At 41.9% G+C, this 22,723-nt stretch overlaps 1 protein-coding gene across 3 annotated transcripts in view; it reads right to left on the reverse strand.

Moving 5' to 3' along the window:
- The window catches only part of LOC149308879 (E3 ubiquitin-protein ligase MID2), a 203,834-nt gene that overhangs the window by 63,368 nt on the left and 117,743 nt on the right, over positions 1-22,723 (reverse strand). For all 3 annotated transcript variants that reach the window (XM_089536612.1, XM_089536613.1, XM_089536615.1), the window contains exon 3: positions 139-234. In XM_089536612.1, coding sequence (XP_089392738.1) covers positions 139-234 — 96 coding nt within the window. The remainder of the gene's footprint in view (positions 1-138; positions 235-22,723) is intronic.

Below are 22,723 nucleotides of genomic sequence, written 5' to 3' on the forward strand. Positions count from 1 at the left end.
GCATTGCACAGCAGGGTGTTTGGCAACGGGACTACTATGCTGTTCTGCTCTGCTTCCATCTCACCCCATACCTGACACCAAACATCAACATGCCCTCACCGCCACCACCAACACCATGGATAAGTAGCCAACACATACCTCCACCTGCTGGCAGATCTGTATCAGTTTGGCCATCTGGTTTTCTAGCTCACTATTGCGCTTAACCAGGTTCGTGAGGTTCATCTCCAGAGTTTGCTGCCAGCACAGGAAGGAGAGGGGAGACAAAGGAAAACAAAAACAAAGAATAAACATCAATAAGCCACGAGATGGGAAAAACCAACCACAGAGTCCCAGCCAATCCAAAGCTGGGTAAGAAAACTCCAGCAGGTCAAAGCAACAACCTGGGAAGTGCACTGCTAGACTCGGCAGAATGAATGGGTTGGTTTGCATCCTAAAGAACCAAAGAACAGAAGCCATACATTGCACAATAATCCCCCCCCCCCCATACACAAACAATTAAAAGCACATCTCCCGCAAGCTCCATCCTCTGATCTTCTTTGACATAATGGAAAATTTAACAATGTGTTAACCTGTGAGGAGAATGGCACTGAGAAAATGAATTTTAAATTTCCTCACTTCTATGATGTGAGTGAAGGGTCACATTCCCTACTAGAAAACCAAAATTCACACAGTTGAGTACTAAAAAAACAAAAACAAAACTACTGAGGAGTCTAGGAAAGGGAAAACCAAGCAATACAGAGGTCAGAGATTAAGAAAGGAACATTAGGTATGGGATGGCAAATGCTCTACACGACAGCATGATGCTATTACAGAGTCAAGCCATTGATCCATCTAATTCAGCCTTTGTTCTGGTTGCCAGTGAGTCTTCAAGATCTCACACAGAAGCTTGCCCAGCTCCGGTATCATCCTTTAACCAGAGATGTTGGGAAGCAGGCTTCACACCTTGTGGAGATAAAATATGTGTTTGACCAAGAAGCTAGAGACCACTTGGCCTACTGCCTGTAGTAGGTCCTGGATTGAAAGGTGGTGTAAACATGCTTTTAAATATACAGAACAATAAATGCATCTAAGGGGAGGATAAAGGAAAGAGGCAGACACCTGAGAAAAAAAGAAAAGAATGAAAGGAGGAAGCTTAGAGCCAGAGGAAAAACAGAACAAAAGAAATGGAGTTGAGAAACATGAAGGAGGAGAAAGATGGGTTGGCCCTTGGGACTCCAAGACTTGAAGACAGGAAGAGCTATGTGTTGTTGTTACTGTTTTCAAATAGGGTGGGTAAGAAAGACTATGTGTGGCATTCACAAGCAGTTAGGATTCCAGTGCCCCCCAACAGAGCTCACCAGTGATGCCCAGTCCTATGTTCCCCTGCAAATGACTTTTTCACTAAGCAGTTCAGGCTGAGAGCTGCCGTTCCAGCATCTTACAGTGCCCCTGATACAATGCCACTCTGGGACATGGTGGGACATTTCAGTTGCAACACTCAGTGAGGATCTGAAAACAGACATTTTAATTTCTCCACAATGCTCCATTTGAGTATGGCTGCTATTTCTTTGTTGTGTCTTACAATAGGTAGGTCCACTGAGGTAGCAGAGCCCTTTATACTAACAACTTCTTAAATTTCATAACATAAGAAGAACCACGCTGAATTAGACCAAATTCTATCTAGACCAGTATAGTTGGCCCTCTGTATCCACAGATTCTGCATCAACAGATTCAATGATCCACAGCTTGAAAATATTCCAATCCCCCCCCCCCCCCCAAAAGCAAACCTTGATTTTGCCATTTTATATAAGGGACACCATTTCACTACCACATTGTACAGTTGGCCTTCCTTATCCATGGATTTTTTTAATCCACGGATTCAAGCATCTATAGCTTGAAAATTTTCAAAAAAAGTATAAATTCCAAATAACAAACCTTGATTTTTGCCATTTTATAGCAGGGACACCATTTTGCTATGCCATTATATGTAATGGGACTTGAGCATCCACAGATTTTGTTATCCACAGGGGATCCTGAAACCAAACCCCAAAGGATAACAAGGACCCACTGTATACTTGAGCATCCATGGATTTGGGTATCCACAGGGGGTCCTGGAACCAACCCACAGTGGATACCAATGTTCCCACTGTATTCTCTTTCCAGTGGCCCATCAGAAGCCCATAGGGAGGCTATAACTGCAACACCATCCTCCTGCTTCTGCTTTTCAGCAGCTGTTATTTGGAGGCATACTCTCCCTGGGACTGAAGGGAAAGAATATACAGCCACTCTGAGTGATAACCGTGAATTTGCCCAATCCCGTTTTAAAGCTGCCCAGTTTGGCAGATATTCTCTACATCTTGCTGGAACAAAAAATTCCTCAGTATAACTCTGCAGTGTGTGGAGAGGTACATCCTTTTCTATGTTTGTAATCTGCCTTCACTGGGTGATAACCGTCTCGTTCTAATATCCTGAAAGCGAGAGAAAAGCTTCTCTCTCCGTACTTTTTCCACAACATATAAATCCATACATTGCTATCATCTGTCCCTTCTTACCTTTTTGTTAGAGCTAAGCAGCCCTAAACATTATATTTTTTTCCTCTTGGGGGATGTATCCAACTCCATGATCATGTCAATTGCCCTTTCCTACACTTTTTATATCTTTAACTTTCTTGGGTGCCAGGAGCATGTGGACCAGAAAACCAAAAGAACAGAAGAGGCCAGAGCTGTGACAAACCTATGTATGTGTGCACACCTATCTGCCTTCAGGCTTGTTGACTTATTGCGACCCCTTGAGTTTCATAGGGTTTTCTTAGGCAAGGAATACTCGGGGGTGGTTTTTCCAGTTCCTTCCTCTGAAATATAGCCTACAGTCTTTCATGCACTGGGCAGGCCACAACAGTATCTATTTAAGTGAACAAAAAAAACATAAATTAAAAAGGAATCGTATAAAACTGAGGAAGGGAGAGACCAATTTCAGAGGTCTTAAACATCCTCTATCACATATTAAGATCAGAAAGACTGAAAGCCGACACAGGAACTTGGAAGTTCATTAGTAAATCTGACTGTTCTTCCCATGTTTAAATAAGGGATTATGTGCAATTCTATTGCTACTAAAAATAATAGTCTCCCATTTGTTGCTGCAGAAATTGCTTAGTATTCATGCTTTGTTGCACGGCTAAATATTCAGATGATGAGTTTTATTCCTGTTTTGCCCCACAGCTACAGAAATGCATTCCTAGTATATCTATTCAGGGATATATACACAGTGCGCTTAGAAAGAAAATGAGTAAATTCTATGCCAAGGCAATCCAGCCTTTAGCTTTCATCTTGTTAACCTAGTTTGTCCTCCACTAATACAGAGCTCTTTGATACCACAACTTGACAATGGCTCCATAGCATGAAATCCTGTGATTTGTAGTCTGGCAAGGTTCTTAGAATTCGCTGCTAGCGAGCTCTATTCTACTCTACTGAACTTCAGCACTAGAGCTCTATAGCAGAAAATCGTAAGTACCTCAACAAATTCCAAATCACAGGATTCTGCAGAACTGAACCATGATTATTAAAAGTGTTATCAGTCTGTTGTAACTGTGATACAGATACACTTTAAGCCAAGTCTGGGAAACCATTAGTGCTCTGGATGTTTTGGACTTCAGCACTCAGAAAACCCAGCCAACATAGCTAATGGTAGGGGATTGTAGGAGCTGTAGTCCAAACTTCTGAGAGCCACAGCAAAGCTGAGAAATGTACATTTCCCCCACCGGGTTTTCAAAGGTTAAAAGATACTAACTGCCCCCCCCCCCAAAAAAAAACCCCTCATCTAACTGTGGAGGAGGAAGTTACCCAGACAGATCTAAGACAACACACCACCTTCACAAGTAGTCATCACACAATATAGCAAAAGATGGATTGGGATCTAGCTACAGATCTCAAGGTGATTTGCAGTAGCTCTATAAAGGTTTCTATTTCCCAACTGTTTAATGTAACCAGCAAGACGCAACCTCAACCTGGAGAAATTAGGAAAAATGCAGGGCTGGATTTTTGAATGAAATGACTCTACATTCACTTGAGATATTAAAAACAATTGTTGGTCTGAGTTGTATGCTCAGAGGCAGAGGTATGACCTGAGGTTCTACCAAAATAAGCAAACAACTAAATAAGATCCCAGAAGTCTGAAGTTAGTCCAGTCCAGAAGTATCTGATAAAGCAGAATACAACTGAGGAAATGCCAAGCTACAATGAATCAATTGGCGTCCTTGTTTTAATTTACATTATGTTAATTACAAAGACATCGATAGAAAGTTGTTTTAAACAGTTTTAATCATGAGCCCAAACATTTCATATACAAAAGCATATTGGATATGGAGTTCAATTTTATTTCAATAAAACACTCAACCTGATATCCAAGTAGCAACTGGTTGTATACCCATGTGCTGCCGCAACTCAGGAAGATGACGCAGCACATCTGGCCTTCTTCCCTCGGCCCTGAAGCTCCTTATTTTTTCCCTATGTTCTAACCTGGGAGAAGGTTGCTTTCTGAATTTCCAAATATATCCTCTCTACACATGCAAAGGCATGCCAGCTTTGTGGTATCCAGTTATGAAAGGACCACCCCAGAGAAGCTTGTCTGGCATCTTTGCTTTTGCCCTTTGGAAGCCCTTTTTATTTTTATTGGCCTTCCCAAATGTATCTTGGGAAAATTACAAGGTTATATTAATTTCATGCTACTTAATTGTCTGCCATGGCATCATCCTAACAAATCCTGAGCTGTGTAGTTTGCTGAAGGTAGAATTCTCTGATACACAATGCTAGTCCATTCCTTTCGGCAGCAGGTCTGAGACTCCAAGTGTCTGTCTGTACTAAAGAATTAAACTGACTTCATTCAGTACCTGGGGAATTGTAATTCTCTTGCAGAGAATTTTAACTACCTCATTCTCTACAAATCTAGGGATTCCTTACAATGGCCATGGCAGTCAACATGGTAAGAAACAAACATAACTCTTTGGCATAGAAACACCCACAAGTTCAATATATTTCAATGCCCTGCAAATCATTTAGGTATGAGTTTTAGGAGCTGCAGGCATTTGTGCTGTGGCTATTGTCATAATCCACTGTGGCTGTTTTAGACTGTATTTAGATTGTATGATTGTATGGTTTTGTGGTTTGTATGTAACAGTTGTACTTTTGTTGTCAGCCACCCACAAACTGATGTAGTCAATGAAAATACACATAAATAAAAAGTTGAAAAATGCAAATGAGAGTACAAATGCAATCTGTGCTTCAAAGCAAATTTTGGGCACAGAATCATAGACTCTTAAGTTGGAAGGGGCCACAAAGGCCATCTAGTCCAACCTTCTGCCATACAGGAATATACAACTAAAACATCTGACCGTGTTTTTGAACCACCTGAAAAACATCCGCCCAAACATCGAATACACGATGGAAAAAGAAAAGGAAGGAACACTGTCATTCTTGGATGTCCTAGTCAACTGCAAACCAAAGCATTGGTTTCTGGAATATTTTGGATACATTGGAGCCAATGTGCATGGATGTTTTGCTTAATAAAGATGGCAACAACATATGAGTCTTCTACTGAAGTAGGTGTTCACCATTATTTGTCCTCTCTGAGTTTAGCTGCAAGGCTTGAGGATGGAGGAAATGGATTTCCTGCAAGAATAAATTATTCATGTTTTTCCAGCTGTAATACCAAGCATTTGGGGAGGCTTGATTTTGAAAGAGCAGCTAAAATCTATGAGCTTCATATATTAGCTGCTCCTGGTAAAACTGCTTGAACTGGTATGCTGCTGTGGATCAAGACAGCTGCCTGCATTTTCAGACTTTCTCCTTCTGTAGAATGTCATAAGTAGTCTCTGTACTTCAAAGCTGCACTTCTGGAAGACAGTTGTAGTTTTTCTAACTAGCATGCCTCTCTCTGTTCTTTGTTTCTGTTTTAATACAAGTACTATAAAGAGTTCATCATTATTTGACAATGTTTAACAATGATGAGAGTCCTAGTTCAGCATACCTAGAAAACGTCAGGTTGGGGGGAATGGTTTAAAGCGCGTGGTGTGTGCACAGGAACGTGGAATGTTTGCTGTTTTTACCAAACAGAATATTTAATTATAAACAAACCAATATTGATCTTTTTCTTTTTTTTAAGCCAGCTGGTTACAATCCTTTGCTATCATGTTTTCTTACAGCTCAATGCTATTAAGAGCATAATTTGACTAAAAACACTGAACATTTCACTTGCTAATTATCTCTCTCATCGCCAGCTTGGCAGCTCAAAAGTTTCAGCTTTGAGATGGAAGCAGATCCTCTTTAATGTTCTAATGCAGCTAATGAAGCAAAATTAGCAGGGAGTGTTCTCCAAGAGGCAAGACACACCACACACACACACTTTTTTTTTGCAAGATGAGTCTGCAAGGAACCTGCTTTTCTTCTTGAATGATTTAATGCATGTTTCTGTTTTTAAAGCAGCCTGTTTCATGCTGAACATCAATTCTCAGGGAACCAACAGCAATTTAAATGAAACCCAGAGTTTGTTGTTTTGGGGGGCAAGCAAGGGGGATGAAACGAAAAACAAATTTCCCTTTAACATTCATGGTGATGCTCTGAAAGGAATAGGTTTCCTTGCCCTCGGACCAAGCAATGATGTTCCAGCCTTTATTGAATCACATCGCCACCAATCACAACTCTGGGCAAAGGAGAACAGGGCTATTCTGCATTTGCTATTCGAAAAAGCGAATTTCCACAAGTGCTGCAGAAGTAAGAAAACCACTGATTTTCTCTCACATGTACAGTGAGTGTCTGGAACTCAGTGGTACAGCAAATGCTTTAAAAACATAGGAATATCCCTGCAGAATCAGTCCAAAGGGTTACCTAGTCCAGCATCTTGTTTCCCATGGTGGCTAACCAGATGCCTCTGGGATGCCTGCAAGAAAGAGCAATCCTTTCCTGCTTAGGCCTCCCACAAATGGTATTCAGAAGTATATAGTCTCCAGTCTGGGAGCTGCCATACAGGCACAAGAGTCAGCAGCCGTGGCGGCTTCTTCTAAAGTCACCTACTTTAGTAGTCATTAGGGAAAGAATATTTGGAAATATTTGGAAAATGGTTTTAAAAAAGAGCCTTCTTCAGGATCAGAACATTCTGATAAAGTGATCTGTGAATGGGAAATAATATGGAATTTAATTGGTGCAAAAATAAATAAAACAATAATCATGTTTTTCCCCCATAGAAAATGTCATTTTCTGCAGAGAGAGCAGCATTTTCTGTACAGAAAAGAAGTTTCTTATGCAGAAAACATTATCTGCTGCACAGAAAACATTTTCTGCAGAAAACATGTTTTCCCTTTAGAAAAGTGCAAATAGTCTTCTGTGAAAGAAACATAATATTGTGTTCTTATGCATGAAAATTGTTGTAAGCTATTTACTGCAGGAAAAGATGCCCTTTTTTTGCACAGGATAATTCCTGAACTGCAGTCTTTGAAAACTGTGCAGTTTTCAACAACTTTCTCACAGTGAGGGGGGAAATGGTAAAATGATTTGTTCTTGCCCATAAGAATGATGTTCTGAAGATTTATATCCCCAGAAGTGGGCTATCAAAATTAAGTACATGCTTCATTTCCTTCTGTCCTGAATGAAATTTAACTGGTTGGCTTGTGTTGAAATATTGTTAAAGACAGTAGCGCCACAGCTTCCCCACTATCTAATGTGGGAGAAATGTTGGTGCTCACCCTATTCACATCACTATTGCCCTGCTGCCACCTACCTTGCTGCCATACCCTCTACACCACTCTGAGAGTGATATATAGGCCTGTTACAGACTGCCAAAATAAAGCTGCTTCGGGTCTCTTTGGAGGTATGCTGTTTAAATGATGCATGGGTCCTAAGAGTCCGGAGGTTGCTCCAAAGCCACACTCCATTCCTAAGCACTGGAGTGCAGCTTTGGTGCAGCTTTCGGATTCTTAGGATGCATGCAGCATTTAAACAGCGTACCTCCAAAGAGACCCAAAGCAGCTTTATTTTGGCAGTCTGTAACAGGCCATAGTGATTCAGCAGCTTAATCCCATGAATCAAAGAAGAAGGTCTTCAACCCTTTACAAAACAGGAAAGACCCTCCACCAGCCAGACATGCAAAGAAAGACTGTTCCACAAATGTGAAGCCAGATCCTGAAAGGCTCACAGCCTTCATAGTCATACGCATTGGTTGAACTAACCATAATCCTTTGCCTGTAGATCTTAAATTCCTAGGTGGTATATATCGTGCTTTCTGAGCTGCCAGATACTGGGGACGGTTAAATCATAGAGCCTTAAATACAGACAATATAGACATGTCTATATTATTTTGAAATCCGTTACGGTACAATTTTTGAGCCAATGTACACACTGAGGAAAGATGCAAAATCCAAAAGATAATTATATTCTAATCCACCCAGTTACCGGGGAGACAGATATCTGGTCAGTTTGCATCGTAATTAAAAAAAACCTTCCCTAATCTTATTCTTTTAATGCTTCCTGCATTCTTTCCAGGTGCTCCTTTAAGAAGAAAGGAAGTTAGTTCTAGGTTCCGTAATGGTGGAAATCAACCTTTAGTTCTTAAAAAGGATCCCAGTTCTCTTGATTGCAGATAAAAGCTCAAACACACAGTTTCAGGATGCCTGAAGGCAAATAAAAAAAACACCACCCTGTTTCTGAAATCTCATTATTTTGGGCAGGGCGTGGGAGTCTGCCGGAGGGTTTTTGAGCATTCAGGAATGAAAGCAGTGAAAGACTTCTTTGCATGCTCAGGGGAGACAAAGAGATGAGAAAAATACATTGAAATCCTTGAAACTACACTCAAGGTTTTAAAAAGAAAAGAGTTACAGCATATGTACAGAGAGGCAATATTATTATAAGGAAATTCAGCAGAATGGACAGCAACCAGTTTACAGGCTAAATCCAACCTGTTGGATATTACCTTCATACTCCTAAAGCAGTAGTAAGGAACCTGTGGCTTCCACGTTTTGTTGGACTCCAAAGACCATAGGCCCAAGCAACATGACCAATGATCAGAGATGATGGGAGCTATAGTCTAATAAGATCTGCCACAGGTTTTCCACCACTGTTCTAACAACTTGGGTGCAACATATTAACAGCAGGGGTTGGCAAGAAGCATCCTATGTTCCATCACCCACAGTAGTAAAACTGCTTGCAAAAATATGTAGGTTAGGAGAAATGTACCAAAAAATGTATACATACATGATTATGTAAACTTAGTATTAGGGCTGAAGGGTGGGGTATAAATACCATAAATAAATAAATAAATAAATAAATAAATAAATAAATAAATAAATAAATAAATAAATAGTATTGCTGACTTGTCTTAAGCAAGGATGTATAGTTTGCAAACCAGTATCAATCTACATTTCCTAATTCTGGCCTGACAGGAAAAGGACAAGCCAGGGAACATAAGAATGCAAAAAAAGCCATACTGGATCAGGCCCAAGATCAGGTCCATGTAATCCAACATCTACACATGGGACAAACAGAAAGGGGGCTTGTGGCTTGTGAAGTCAGCAAGTGAGCACAAAAGCTTTTTCATGTGCTATGGTGGCATTATGTCCAAATTAGTTCTGTAGGTATGTTTTCTCCTGGAGTGGAGCTCTAAACTATGTGACATAATATCTATAATTCCCTCAAAGAGTGACTTCTAACAACCTGCTCACCTAGAAGCTACCTGGAGAATGCATCCCAAGATCTGCCACTTATAAAAGAGCACAGAGCTTGCTGGGTGCTAATCACACATTTACCACATCACAGCAACCTAGAATAGGAGATTGGAGCCGATGTGAGTCACATCACGGTTTTAAAGTAAGGGACCAACAGAAAGGACCAACATTATCAACCTGCCAGTAACTAAACTGATGGAGGTTAAAGAGGAGTGCCGGACTAATGCGGAAAAGGGCTCTGAGAGGGTTGTCAGCCAAGCCATTCTGGCAGAATTTCTGGCTTTAATAAATGCAGTGGCACGGCCAAAGGATGCTACAGAAAGCAAGACCAATTGTTTTGCAGAAGGAACACCAAATAAATCTTTGGCTCATAATATAGAGATGGGAAACCTTTGTGTGTCATTGTGTGCCCATTTGGGACTGTCTATACACAAAATGAAAAAGGAGTGTAAGGGAGAAAACAAATGCTTTGTGTGCTGTAGAAAAGCAGAACACTCCCCTCACACTCTCTCTCTCTCACACACACACACACACACGAGAAAAAAGGTTGCAATAAAGAAAGCCAAGTTGTGTGCCAATTAAATTCTATGAGAGGTAGACAAATTAATGCCAAGATAGATTGTTTTCTCATGCTGTATCATTTATTCTCCTTCTTGATAGTTACAGGGAAAGAAAGAGCTATATAGTTTATTAAATATCCTGCTGCCTCCTCACTACTGAAAGTTCAGTATTAGGCACTCTTTTTCTTAATTCTAACTTTTCACGTATTGATTGTGCATATATTCTCACTTTACTCTCATAACTGAAGTCCAGGCATTGAACATGGAATTTCCCAGTGGTCTCCCATTCACATATTGAACAGACCTACCTTTTCTTGTGTACCTTGTCATGTCAATAAAATGTCACTAGACTGAAATTGATTTTAAAGGCAGTGCTGACAAGCCAGAGGCCAAAGCACTCAGCAGATCTGCAATGTCATACAAAGACTCATTGGGTATTGGCTAATTAGCTCATACTGGCTCTTTCGTCTTATTCATTTGTTCTAGATAGTTCTGCCTGATGGTTATCCAATCATAGAATATAGAGTTAGAAGAGACCACAAGGGCCATCCAGTCCAACTCCCCTTGTACCACTGGAATGTAGCCAGACCATTGATAACATTAAATTTGGTTCTTAACTGAAAAACATTCCCCAAGAGGCTTGCTTGCTTGTCTGACCATCCTCTCTGGGAATCCCAGACACAGAACACATTAGATGATGGTTCTTCCCTCTATTTGATCACTGACTCATCTAATCCACCAAAGCTGGACCAAGCCATTTTCTTGGTTAGGCAAAGAACAAGATGGCACCGCATCCCATTCCACAGACAAAAGCCACCAGATTTTCAGTGGGATTTTTCTGGTGATGTGAAAGCACCCACTAGCACACCTGGCGGCAGACTAGCTTAGGGAATGAAAAGCATGTCACACAACACACAGACCTTTATTTCAATACCTTCCTACCACCTGCATTCTGAAGGTGACTGCTTCAATTTCCCTAATGGCAGAACTGGCCCTGAAATCCATCGCCATCTAGCAGGAAAAAGCAGCAGTGGACTCTTTGTTCTGCCATCACCACTTGCCCCTGTCTTGATAAATGTGAAATAACAAGCATCTGGGGCAGAAATAGGAAACCTCCAAGTCTCCAGATGTTTTGGACTACAACTCCCACAAACCTTTCCTGCTGGGCATGCTGGACAGCACTGAAGGGAGTTATAGGCCAAACCATCTGAATTGTGCCCCTTGATCTAGAGATTCTTGAGATTCTCCTTCTCCCTCTAGGCTGTACTTTAGAGAAGTGAGCCTCTAAAGAGGGTCACAGAGGGCACAAAGCTAGAAGTGGCACTAATGGCTTAGAAGACAATGACCATGATGGTAGACTAGACTCTGGGACTTATGGTTAATGGAGAAAATGGCAGATAATAACAACAGAGCGAGAGGCTTACATTCTGGATTGACCTTTCATAAGATTTGGCACCCATTTATTGAATACATCCAGCAATATTTAGTCTCTAGACATCCCCCAATTTTAGCTACATTTTTATGGAAAGATGACTTTCAGGACCCCTGAATACACCTTTTATCTATAATTTTCAGGGCCTTATCTGGGTTATTGCCTGTATTTATTGTTGTTTTGGTGTACTGTTTGTTGTCATGTTTTGTTTTAGAATGTATTAATAAAATTTTAATTAGAAGAAGAAGAAGACCATGATCAGGAGCAAGAAAAGTTTCAAGATGCAATCCCAACGTTGTTAAATTCAACAAATAGCCATTGGTTTCTTATTTCAGCCCCCAGCCTCCACACCACCAGCCTGTGTTACAAGCTTATTGTATGAAGTGGTTACTGGGCTATTATAAGAAGTCTTGTATTAAGGTGTCTTTTAACAAAAAGTTCTTCAACCTGGTACCCTTCAGATATGTTGTGTCCACAACTCACATCATCCTCAGCCAGCACGGATGTTGTTCATACTAGGTGACAATGTTGGGAGCGTCAATGCAACAAGTCTGGAGGTTACAAGGCATTTTATTTATTAGTTACATTTATACAAGTCAGCATATGTGGCTTGGCTCCTTGCTATTTTATTTTCACAGCAACACTGTCAGGTACACTGGGTTGAGAAAGAGTGGTCTTTCAGTGACTTTCTTGGCTGGGGTGTGTGTGTGTGAAGAATCTGGATTTTGCAAATCCCTGTCCAATTCTCTAACCACTACATGACACTGGCTGGTTTGGAAAGGTGCTACATAAATACTGAATATGAAATCAGCAACCTGCCCTAAACACTACACCTTCTTTGCAAAGAGCAAAGTCTCTTTGCTGTCCAAGTTGCAGCATCATAATACAGTCCCCCACTGGGGCATTTGGCTAATTAAACACACAGCACCAAATGATGCCAACAAAAGCAGATGGGCTGGGGAAAACAGATGGAGAAACTCCCAAAGTGCAAAGCACAATTTATCTCCTCCCTGCATCACAACACCATCCTCCTTCCACCTTCTTTCCCCAACCTAGCCCGCTTTTCATTGTAATACTGCACTTGGGCTATTTCTTCCCACACTCTCCGTCCGCCCATCCAAATTAGCAGTGGAGAAAATGACATATTGATCCTGACTCCATCTGAGCTTCACAAAAGGAGGGGCCAACTTTATATGGGCTTATGTTTTTCCCCCCTAGTCAAGATTCCTAAGCTACTTGGAAGAAAGCCAAATGCTGATAAACTGTGGCATCAATAATCTCACTTCTTTTCTAGTGAAGGCCCAATACTGAGCAACAGTTTGCTCCCCTACTGTGTGACACGTTGCCACAGGGTACAGAAAAGACAACACATATACAGGCACTCACAAAACACAGAATTTGGAAATGAGCCCAAAAAGAAGGATCACCACCCACATTGATAAAGAGTGACATTATGAGGATCACTCCTGAGGGCTACCAAGAACATGCAAAGAAAGCAACACCAAGCTGGGGTACAAGCACAAAGCCAAAAGGAGAAGGGCGGTTTTCCTTCTTATGCAGCAAGGAAAATGAGGATTGTTCAAACTACAGTGGACCCTTGTTATACGCTGGGGTTTGGTTCCAAGATCCCCCGTGTATAACAAAATCCGTGTATGCTCAAGTCCCATTAAATTTAATGACAAAGCAAAATGGTGTCCCTTATAAAAAATGGAAAATCAAGGTAAATTTATACTTTTTTGGAACATTTTCAAACCGTGTATGCTTGAATCCGTGTATAAAAAATCCGTGTATAAGAAGGGCCGACTGTATTCTTCTCCCCACCCTCTCCATGGATGTAACTACATAGTACAGTATGTGAAATCTTTAAAGCACTCCTAAGAACCCATAAGAACTGAAGGTCTATCTTGTCCAGCACTGTGCTCCCAAAGGGCAACCATGTGCCCCACTGAGCAGTCAAGAAGCAAAACATGAAGACAACAAATTCCTGCTCATGTCTGTTCCCCATTAAAGATGTCCAGGTTGGTGGTCATCACCTCATCTCATGGTCATGAATGCCATAGTTCCCTATGTACCCCTTTGAAAACATACTTTTTTTTTTGTTTCTTCACTGGATGACCCCCAGTTGTAGGGCAATTCCATGCTTTTATACCCATCTATCATGGCCATCCCAACTTAATTTGTCTTTTTTTCCAAGCTAAAAAAATCCCCTGACATTGTGAAATTCCTTATATGGGTTTCTCCAGCTGGATTGTTCATGTCCCATAAAAGCTTCTTCTTCAATGGCTTTTGTCCCTGTTGAATGGCATTCAATTCTCCAAAACTGGTTCAGTGGTTCTCCAGGAGATCTGGTTTTTCCAGCCCTCTTTTCCATATGCAGTGGCAATGAGTCACACAGCAAGAGAGTAAACTGTTGCTTGACATTTAGATGGAAAAGGAGGGAGATTATCAATACTGTAGCACCAAATCATGTTTTTTTTAGGAGAAACTTCTTTGTATAATGCTGAGTTATACTGAGGCAGAAAGCACACTACTGGGCCATGAATCCTAGTCATGTTAACTGGCAAGAGGGAAGTATAGTACAGTATTTGAGTGGGACTTTTTAAGATGACACATTACCAGTTGGACTACAGCTCCCAGAATCTCCCAGTCACTATGCTCAATGGGGTTTGAGCAATCTAATCAAAAGAAGTTCCTGGAGATTACCAGCCCCCACTCCAACCCTCTGGGAATTTAAAACCACATCTCCATTCTCTTTAAAGTTACATTTCTAAATTTAAATTTCTTTTTCTTTTCATTGCATCTGGGAAGAAGGGAATCTGGTAGGGTCTTTAATGCTGCAGGTTTCATTCATTCCATCCATAATGTTTCCCCGATATAAATCCTCTCCCTCCAAAGCTGTTATTTGTTCCACTGGCAGAAAAAAAAAAAGGTGACCCAAATTTTTCTCTAGCAAGTCAAATAGCTGCTGGCTGGCTGGGTAGAATTTATATGGGGAAATCAGACATGGATTAGTTTTTAAAAAGCAGGACCACAGCCCCAATTTAATTTTGCCCCCACACAACCCCCCCCCTTGCAAAAGGACAGTGGAATAAAATTGCTTACAATTTACTTGTCTGTGAAAAAAGCATATAAAACATGATGGAGATAATTAACATCAAGATAAAACCCACACAGTGCTTTTAAAGGACAAGAGATGTGATCTCAGGTCACATCTTGTTAGCCCCTGAATGTTAAATGTTCAAAGCATACCACATCCCTGCACCAACAGAGGTTCAACATATCTCCATTTCTTCTTTCCAAAATTCTTAGGTACAGCTGTGGACTAAGGAAGGCTCCCCATGTAGTATATGTTAGGAAAGAGCCAATTTAAAACATGGTTGGGAAACATACAGCCTGCAAGCTATATACTGCCCTCCATCCGATGTTTTTGTCCACCCCATGATCCTTGCTGCTACCACTGCTGAAGTTACTATTGTAGTAGCAGTAGGTACTCACAATTTTTCCTTTAAACTGTCCACAGCAATGCTGATTTTCAGTAAGGTAGAAACAGCAAAAAGTTAATGAAATTCCCAGAAGCTCAATTCAAGTTCAAAATAAGTTGACTATTCTCCATGTGTTTTCTTTTAGAATAAAACTGCTTGTTTGAGGCAGTTCTGCCTTACCTTCCTTTGCTACCATACCATTGAATTTTGGGGACATAAGTGAACAACCTCAGCCTCGACCCATGGAAGCTGCCCATTCCCACGTGAAACACTGAATGAAATCGCATGAGGTTCAAAATGTTGCTCTAGTTGTTGTCATTCTGGAGCTGGGATTCTGAAGCTGAAGATGATGAATAGATGTTTTCATCAATGAACAATCTCATCAATGGGCAGCTGAGATGGCACATCTACTATTAAATAAATTAGACAATCTTTGCACGCTTGTAATATGGTCAATTGATTGCCTCTCTTCAATCTGGCAACTCTCCTGGGCTTCACCATTTGATACACTGAGACTTCTATTTGACTCAATCGTTTTGTGCAGAAATATACTGTCTGGAAGAGGGGCAAGGGAGGGTATATCTCAATAGCTGAGTGGCAGATTGCATGCTCTGCATGCAAAAGGTGCTCAGTTTCTGGTTCAGTCCATTTCATATCCAGTTCAAAGGATCAACTGGAGGTGACAAAATATTTGTATATTTTATATCCTGCCTTTCACTTGGTCCAGGACCCAAAGTGACACACATCTTTAAAACACCTTTTTAAAACTTTTCATATGAAAGTTAAACTACCATTAAGGTTATTCTCCCTAAATTAATGTTCCTATTTTTGAATCTACCAATAGTAATAAAAAAGAATCAATTTAAGGATTGGGAAAAAGAACTGAGCAAATTTTTATGGAAAGGTGCAAAACCGAGGATTAAGATGGCTATTTTGAAAGACTCCAAGGAACGAGGGGGTTATGCTCTTCCTGACTTACAAGCATATTACTGGGCCTGCAGTTTGATGTGGATACAAAATTGGGTGAAACTAGATGATAAAGATGATAGAGGGAGCCATCAGGCAGACCAGCATCATCTTGGACTGCCTGAAGGAAGAGGCCCCTCCCTCCTCAACTGTCATCTCGGCCTCAGAGGGAGCCATCAGGCAGACCCAGCAACATCAGGGACTGCCTGAAGGAAGAGGCCCCTCCCTCCTCAACTGTCATCTTGGCCTCAGAGGGAGCCATCAGGCAGACCCAGCAACATCAGGGACTGCCTGAAGGAAGAGGCCCCTCCCTCCTCAACTGTCATCTCGGCCTCAGAGGGAGCCATCAGGCAGACCAGCATCATCTTGGACTGCCTGAAGGAAGAGGCCCCTCCCTCCTCAACTGTCATCTCGGCCTCAGAGGGAGCCATCAGGCAGACCCAGCAACATCAGGGACTGCCTGAAGGAAGAGGCCCCTCCCTCCTCAACTGTCATCTTGGCCTCAGAGGGAGCCATCAGGCAGACCCAGCAACATCAGGGACTGCCTGAAGGAAGAGGCCCCTCCCTCCTCAACTGTCATCTCGGCCTCAGAGGGAGCCATCAGGCAGACCAGCATCATCTTGGACTGCCTGAAGGAAGAGGCCCCTCCCTCCTCAACTGTCATCTCGGCCTCAGAGGGAGCCATCAGGCAGACCCAGCAACATCAGGGACTGCCTGAAGGAAGAGGCCCCTCCCTCCTCAACTGTCATCTCGGCCTCAGAGGGAGCCATCAGGCAGACCCAGCAACATCAGGGACTGCCTGAAGGAAGAGGCCCCTCCCTCCTCAACTGTCATCTTGGCCTCAGAGGGAGCCATCAGGCAGACCCAGCAACATCAGGGACTGCCTGAAGGAAGAGGCCCCTCCCTCCTCAACTGTCATCTCGGCCTCAGAGGGAGCCATCAGGCAGACCAGCATCATCTTGGACTGCCTGAAGGAAGAGGCCCCTCCCTCCTCAACTGTCATCTCGGCCTCAGAGGGAGCCATCAGGCAGACCCAGCAACATCAGGGACTGCCTGAAGGAAGAGGCCCCTCCCTCCTCAACTGTCATCTCGGCCTCAGAGGGAGCCATCAGGCAGACCCAGCAACATCAGGGACTGCCTGAAGGAAGAGGCCCCTCCCTCCTCAACTGTCATCTTGGCCTCAGAGGGAGCCATCAGGCAGACCCAGCAACATCGGGGACTGCCTGAAGGAAGAGGCCCCTCCCTCTTCAACTGTCATCTCGGCCTCAGAGGGAGCCATCAGGCAGACCCAGCAACATCAGGGACTGCCTGAAGGAAGAGGCCCCTCCCTCCTCAACTGTCATCTCGGCCTCAGAGGGAGCCATCAGGCAGACCCAGCAACATCAGGGACTGTCTGAAGGAAGAGGCCCCTCCCTCCTCAACTGTCATCTTGGCCTCAGAGGGAGCCATCAGGCAGACCCAGCAACATCAGGGACTGCCTGAAGGAAGAGGCCCCTCCCTCCTCAACTGTCATCTCGGCCTCAGAGGGAGCCATCAGGCAGACCCAGCAACATCAGGGACTGCCTGAAGGAAGAGGCCCCTCCCTCCTCAACTGTCATCTTGGCCTCAGAGGGAGCCATCAGGCAGACCCAGCAACATCGGGGACTGCCTGAAGGAAGAGGCCCCTCCCTCTTCAACTGTCATTTCGGCCTCAGAGGGAGCCATCAGGCAGACCCAGCAACATCAGGGACTGCCTGAAGGAAGAGGCCCCTCCCTCCTCAACTGTCATCTCGGCCTCAGAGGGAGCCATCAGGCAGACCCAGCAACATCAGGGACTGTCTGAAGGAAGAGGCCCCTCCCTCCTCAACTGTCATCTCGGCCTCAGAGGGAGCCATCAGGCAGACCCAGCAACATCAGGGACTGCCTGAAGGAAGAGGCCCCTCCCTCCTCAACTGTCATCTCGGCCTCAGAGGGAGCCATCAGGCAGACCCAGCAACATCAGGGACTGTCTGAAGGACGAGACTTCTCCCTGCTTTAATTGTCACATTGTATTTGTATTGTATTCAATTTTCACTGTACACCGCTATGATCATTGCGGAATAGCGGTCTATAAATAAAACGTATTATTATTATTATAAAGAAGTGTTAAACTTGGAAAACACACAACTAAGATTTGGCTGGCACGCATATTTATGCTATGACCAAGTGGAAAAGAACAGAGACTTTAATAATCACCCAATTAGAAAATCTTTATTATTGTCTTGGGGAAAATTAAAAAATATGTTTTATTTTAAAATTCCAAGGTGGACCTCGGCCCAGGAGGCCTTTTTTGGAAGGTGGCTATTAAATGAAAATAATATCTGGTTATCATATAAGGATTGTTTAAGGAAAGATCAACAAGGAAATTTAGCATTTAAGTCACAGGAGGAGTTAAAGAAAGAAGGGTTTGACCTAAATTGGTTTAATTACTTCCAAATCAAGAATAAATTTGTAGAGGACTCTAAAAAGGGAGGAGTAGAAGAGAAAATGAATGAGTTGGATGAGTTACTTTGGCAACCAGACAAAAAGAAAATATCGAAGATATACAAACTATTTTGTAGTCGCTTACTAGAGCAGGATACGATTAAGGAATATATGCCGAAATGGGCTCAAGATTTGGGTAAAACAATTGATTTGACGGAATGGCAAAACACCTGGAAAAAGACTCAGGAATTTACTATTGCACAAGAACCTAAAGAGAATTCGTTTAAAATCATGAATAGATGGTACTATACCCCTTGGAAGATTAAAAGAATGTTTAATTTAGACCACGGAAAATGTTGGAGGTGCAATTGTGATAAAGGCAATTTAATACATATTTGGTGGAAATGCAGGGTGATTCAAGATTTTTGGAAAGCAATACATAAATCGATACAAAATATATTAGAAATAAACTTTCCATTAGACCCCAAACTTTACCTCCTAAATATGACAACTGTATTAAAAACTGAGGATGAGAAGACATATTGGAGGATAGTGCTCTATATGGTAACGGCAGCAAGAGTAGAGATAGCTAAGTTGTGGAAATCTAATAAAGCCCCCAGTTGGGATAATTGGATGATGAAAGTTAATGAGTATAGAGTGCTTGATGTAATCTCTTGTAATGTAAAGAACTTTAGTAAAAAAAAGGGTGAAGGAAGATTGGAAGAAAGTGATAAGCTTTTGGGAAAAGGAATGGAACATAAAGGGGGGACTTATTGAAATGTAGATGAGTGTACTAATTGGTAATTTAAGGTTTTCCCTCATAGTAAATGATTTTGAGATGCCTTCGAGAGGGAAATAAGACTTTAACTGCCCCTTTCTTTTTACATTCCCTCGGTTTTGTTAGTCATATTTCTACGCCAAGAGCAGGCTCCGAGACTACCTGGAATAGAGGAACATGTAAAAGGGTTTATGAGAAGACTAAAAGACACAACCAAGGAAAATACCACAAAAATTTAAAGAGTGATATATAATTTGGGGCTCGTATGTGACAGAAACTAGGTATTGTATTATATAAATGGTGTGAAAGATTTGTAACTATCTGCTTAAGTTGTTATAATAACTAAAGGGACTGGATACACATACGAAAGTTAGATGAAATTAGAATTTAATTTATCTATCGAATGTGAGAACAACGTAGACCTAGATTATGTTTAAGCAGTATTCCTCTCCAATCCGGGAAGGAAGGAAGGGATCCAGAAGAAGGATTTTGAAGATAAGAAGACTTGGATGCAATGGCAAATTTAGTTATGGAATGTTTTAATTTTACCTGTAGATGACATACAGTTGTAACTGTCTTACAATTTGATTGTGTTTGTTTTTATATGGAAAATTGAATAAAGATTATTAAAAAAAACAAAAACCTACCATTAAACTGTCTTAAAAACACAAATTATTACAAAGATATGGCCATGTTAGTCTGTAGAATCAGTATGTAGAACGATCTTGTAGCACCTTTTAGACTAACAGTTAGTCTTTGAGACAACAGTCTCAAAGGTGCTACAAGATCTCTCCATGTACAAATTATTACAGTACTGAAAGGCATTTAAAACACAGTGAAATAAAAACACTACACCTCTCCCCATTATAAGCTATGTCTGTTGTCAGCATGTCTTTTTTAATCATTTTCTATTTTTAAACAAATGATCTGTTTTAATATTGTAACAGTTTAATTCCATTTTAATCGTCATTTTTGTAGGTTTTTAATTATACTATGTTTTTGGACAGTAAGCTGCTTTGAGTCCCAATTTTGGGGGGAAAGCAGGGCACAAATAAATACAACAACAACAACAAAATGCCACCTTAAAAAAAATCTTCACCTGCCAATGGAAAGAGAGATGGGAGAGGGCCAACCGGATCTCCCATGGAGCAGTCTGGGAGCAGCCACAGAGAAGGCTTTCTCTTGGGTCCTCAAGTAGTGGAACTCACTTGCAGATCTTAAGGCATGTGCAGAATCCCTATTCTATCTCGGTCACCCATCTTCAAAAACACACACTCCATCCCAGTAGACTCTGGGAGAGGGCACCTGATGAGGGAGATGGCATCCCAACAGACCACTGCCAGTCTGCCTCCCTGCACCCCAGGCCTTGCCTACTGCTATACAGAGAACTTAGGTGATCAAAACTGGGAGAGATTAAGCCACCCAGTAGCATTTTTAGCCCAGGCGATCTGTGGTCAAGGCTATCCAGACTATTTGAAATAAGGTACAGTTTAGGAGTAATCTGTGGCTCCCCCTTCCCATTAAAGAACCTGTGGCTTTTCCTTCTGCCATGATAATAGAACTGTCTCCCAAAGCCACATCTCCCTCTACCCACCATTAAAATGGCTGCTCCCTGGGCTGTTCCTCTAGCTGTGCTCTTTGTATAACACATCTTGTTTTGCCAGCAAGCAGGTTATTTAAGTTACAAAAGACCAAAAGGGACTGGCATTGGCCTTCACCCATGCTCCACACCCCCAAGTGGCTCCCCCAAAGAGGTAAGCCCTGGCACAGCTGGCACCCAGCTTTTATCTCCTTGCAAAGGAGACAGGTTGTTCTCTGGCTTATTAGCCAGTAGCTGTCTGAGTATCTGGGGCCTGTTTCTACAGTGAGTGCAAATGTCTGGGGCAGGCAGGCAAGCAGGCAGCAGACCACAAGGAGAGCTGAAGATAACCAAGTGAGCAGGCAGACACCAGACATCCTTCCTGGAGAAAAGGAGCTCTGCCTGACACCTTGGAAACCCACTGCTGATCCCAGTTTATAATACTGTTGTAAATGGACAAGTGATCATACCTGGTATATGGCAGTTGCCAATATGCCTATGAGAAGAGAGCCTCCCAGAGTTGTAGTAGTGAACTCAGTTGCAGATTAATTTGAGTCTCCACCTAACTTGATGTGATATACTTACAGCCCATCAAAAAGCTGTTTCTTCCATCCATTTATTAATCTGTAAAGTAGGACTGGAGAATCTGTGGTCCTCTAAATCATAGTAAATTGCAACTCCCAATGCCCATAAGGGGAAACCAGAGATGTCGGGTGGACAATTTTCGGTTCTATATTTTTCTGTGTAAAATTTTTCGCACCATACATACATTATATGTTGATCCATAGTTGTTCTGGTTACCGTACTGCCATCAATCCTGCTAGATGGGCTAAATATAGCATATGAAGTTGTAGTTATTCTTCTAAGCAGACAAGCACTGACAAACCCTAGTGCATACATGAACAAACTTACACACAGACACACTTCTAGGCTTGTTTCTGTTTCATAAAACCTCTTGCTTCTCACTCAGCCACAAGGACTAGAGTCAAGACAAATGTGGTAAGTTGCCCTTGCCCACAGACTAACACACATATTTTAACTAAATAAATGTTCAGCTAGATGTACTTAATCGGTTTTTCTCTCAAGTTGAAATGGAATTGTTAAGTAGTGCAGAGAGTGAGTGAGTGCCTCAGCAAAACAAAGGTACATTGTTCATATAGATATATCAACTACAGTTTGTTGACCCTATAAATACCCTTCCCATCTGCAGGGTTTGCTTCTGCCTCCCCCATGGATGGCAAAAAACATGGCTGGTCACACCTCATATTAATCAATGGTGGTAACATGAGTGCACCACCACTGAATAATATGGGACATGGTGATCCATGGGTGCTCAAATTTGTGGAAGACTAGCCCACTGATACAGAAAAAGTCCCACTGTATGATCTTCGAAAAGTAGTGTTGAAGTGAATTCATTTTTATTTTATTTATTTTTTTTGGTCTTAGGGAAGTATATATTATTCTTATAAATATTCCAATAAAAAATTCCACATAAAGGTTTGAATGTGTTTGAATATACTGTAGTGTTTAAACTAAATACTGTATGCTAACTCAACATTAGTTAAGAGCATTGGAATTTTTCCCTAAAAGTTCACATTACTGTGAGCAAATCCCATCATCTGTGCTCACTGGCCATCTTGGGTGAAGCTGACTGGAACATGGGAGCTGGAGTCCAACCAGAGCTGGCTGAAAGTTTTTTACTGTCTGAGCACCTTCTACCAACTGAAGCTAACTGGATGGGCACTAGCAATTTGGCAGTGTTCCCCATCACACCCAAGAGCAGCAGGCTAGTTCAGAGG

The sequence above is a fragment of the Sceloporus occidentalis genome, unplaced genomic scaffold (assembly GCF_023333645.1).
Source record: "Sceloporus occidentalis isolate IW3139 unplaced genomic scaffold, rSceOcc1.0.p SCAF_8, whole genome shotgun sequence".
Classification (NCBI taxonomy): Eukaryota; Metazoa; Chordata; class Lepidosauria; order Squamata; family Phrynosomatidae; genus Sceloporus; species Sceloporus occidentalis.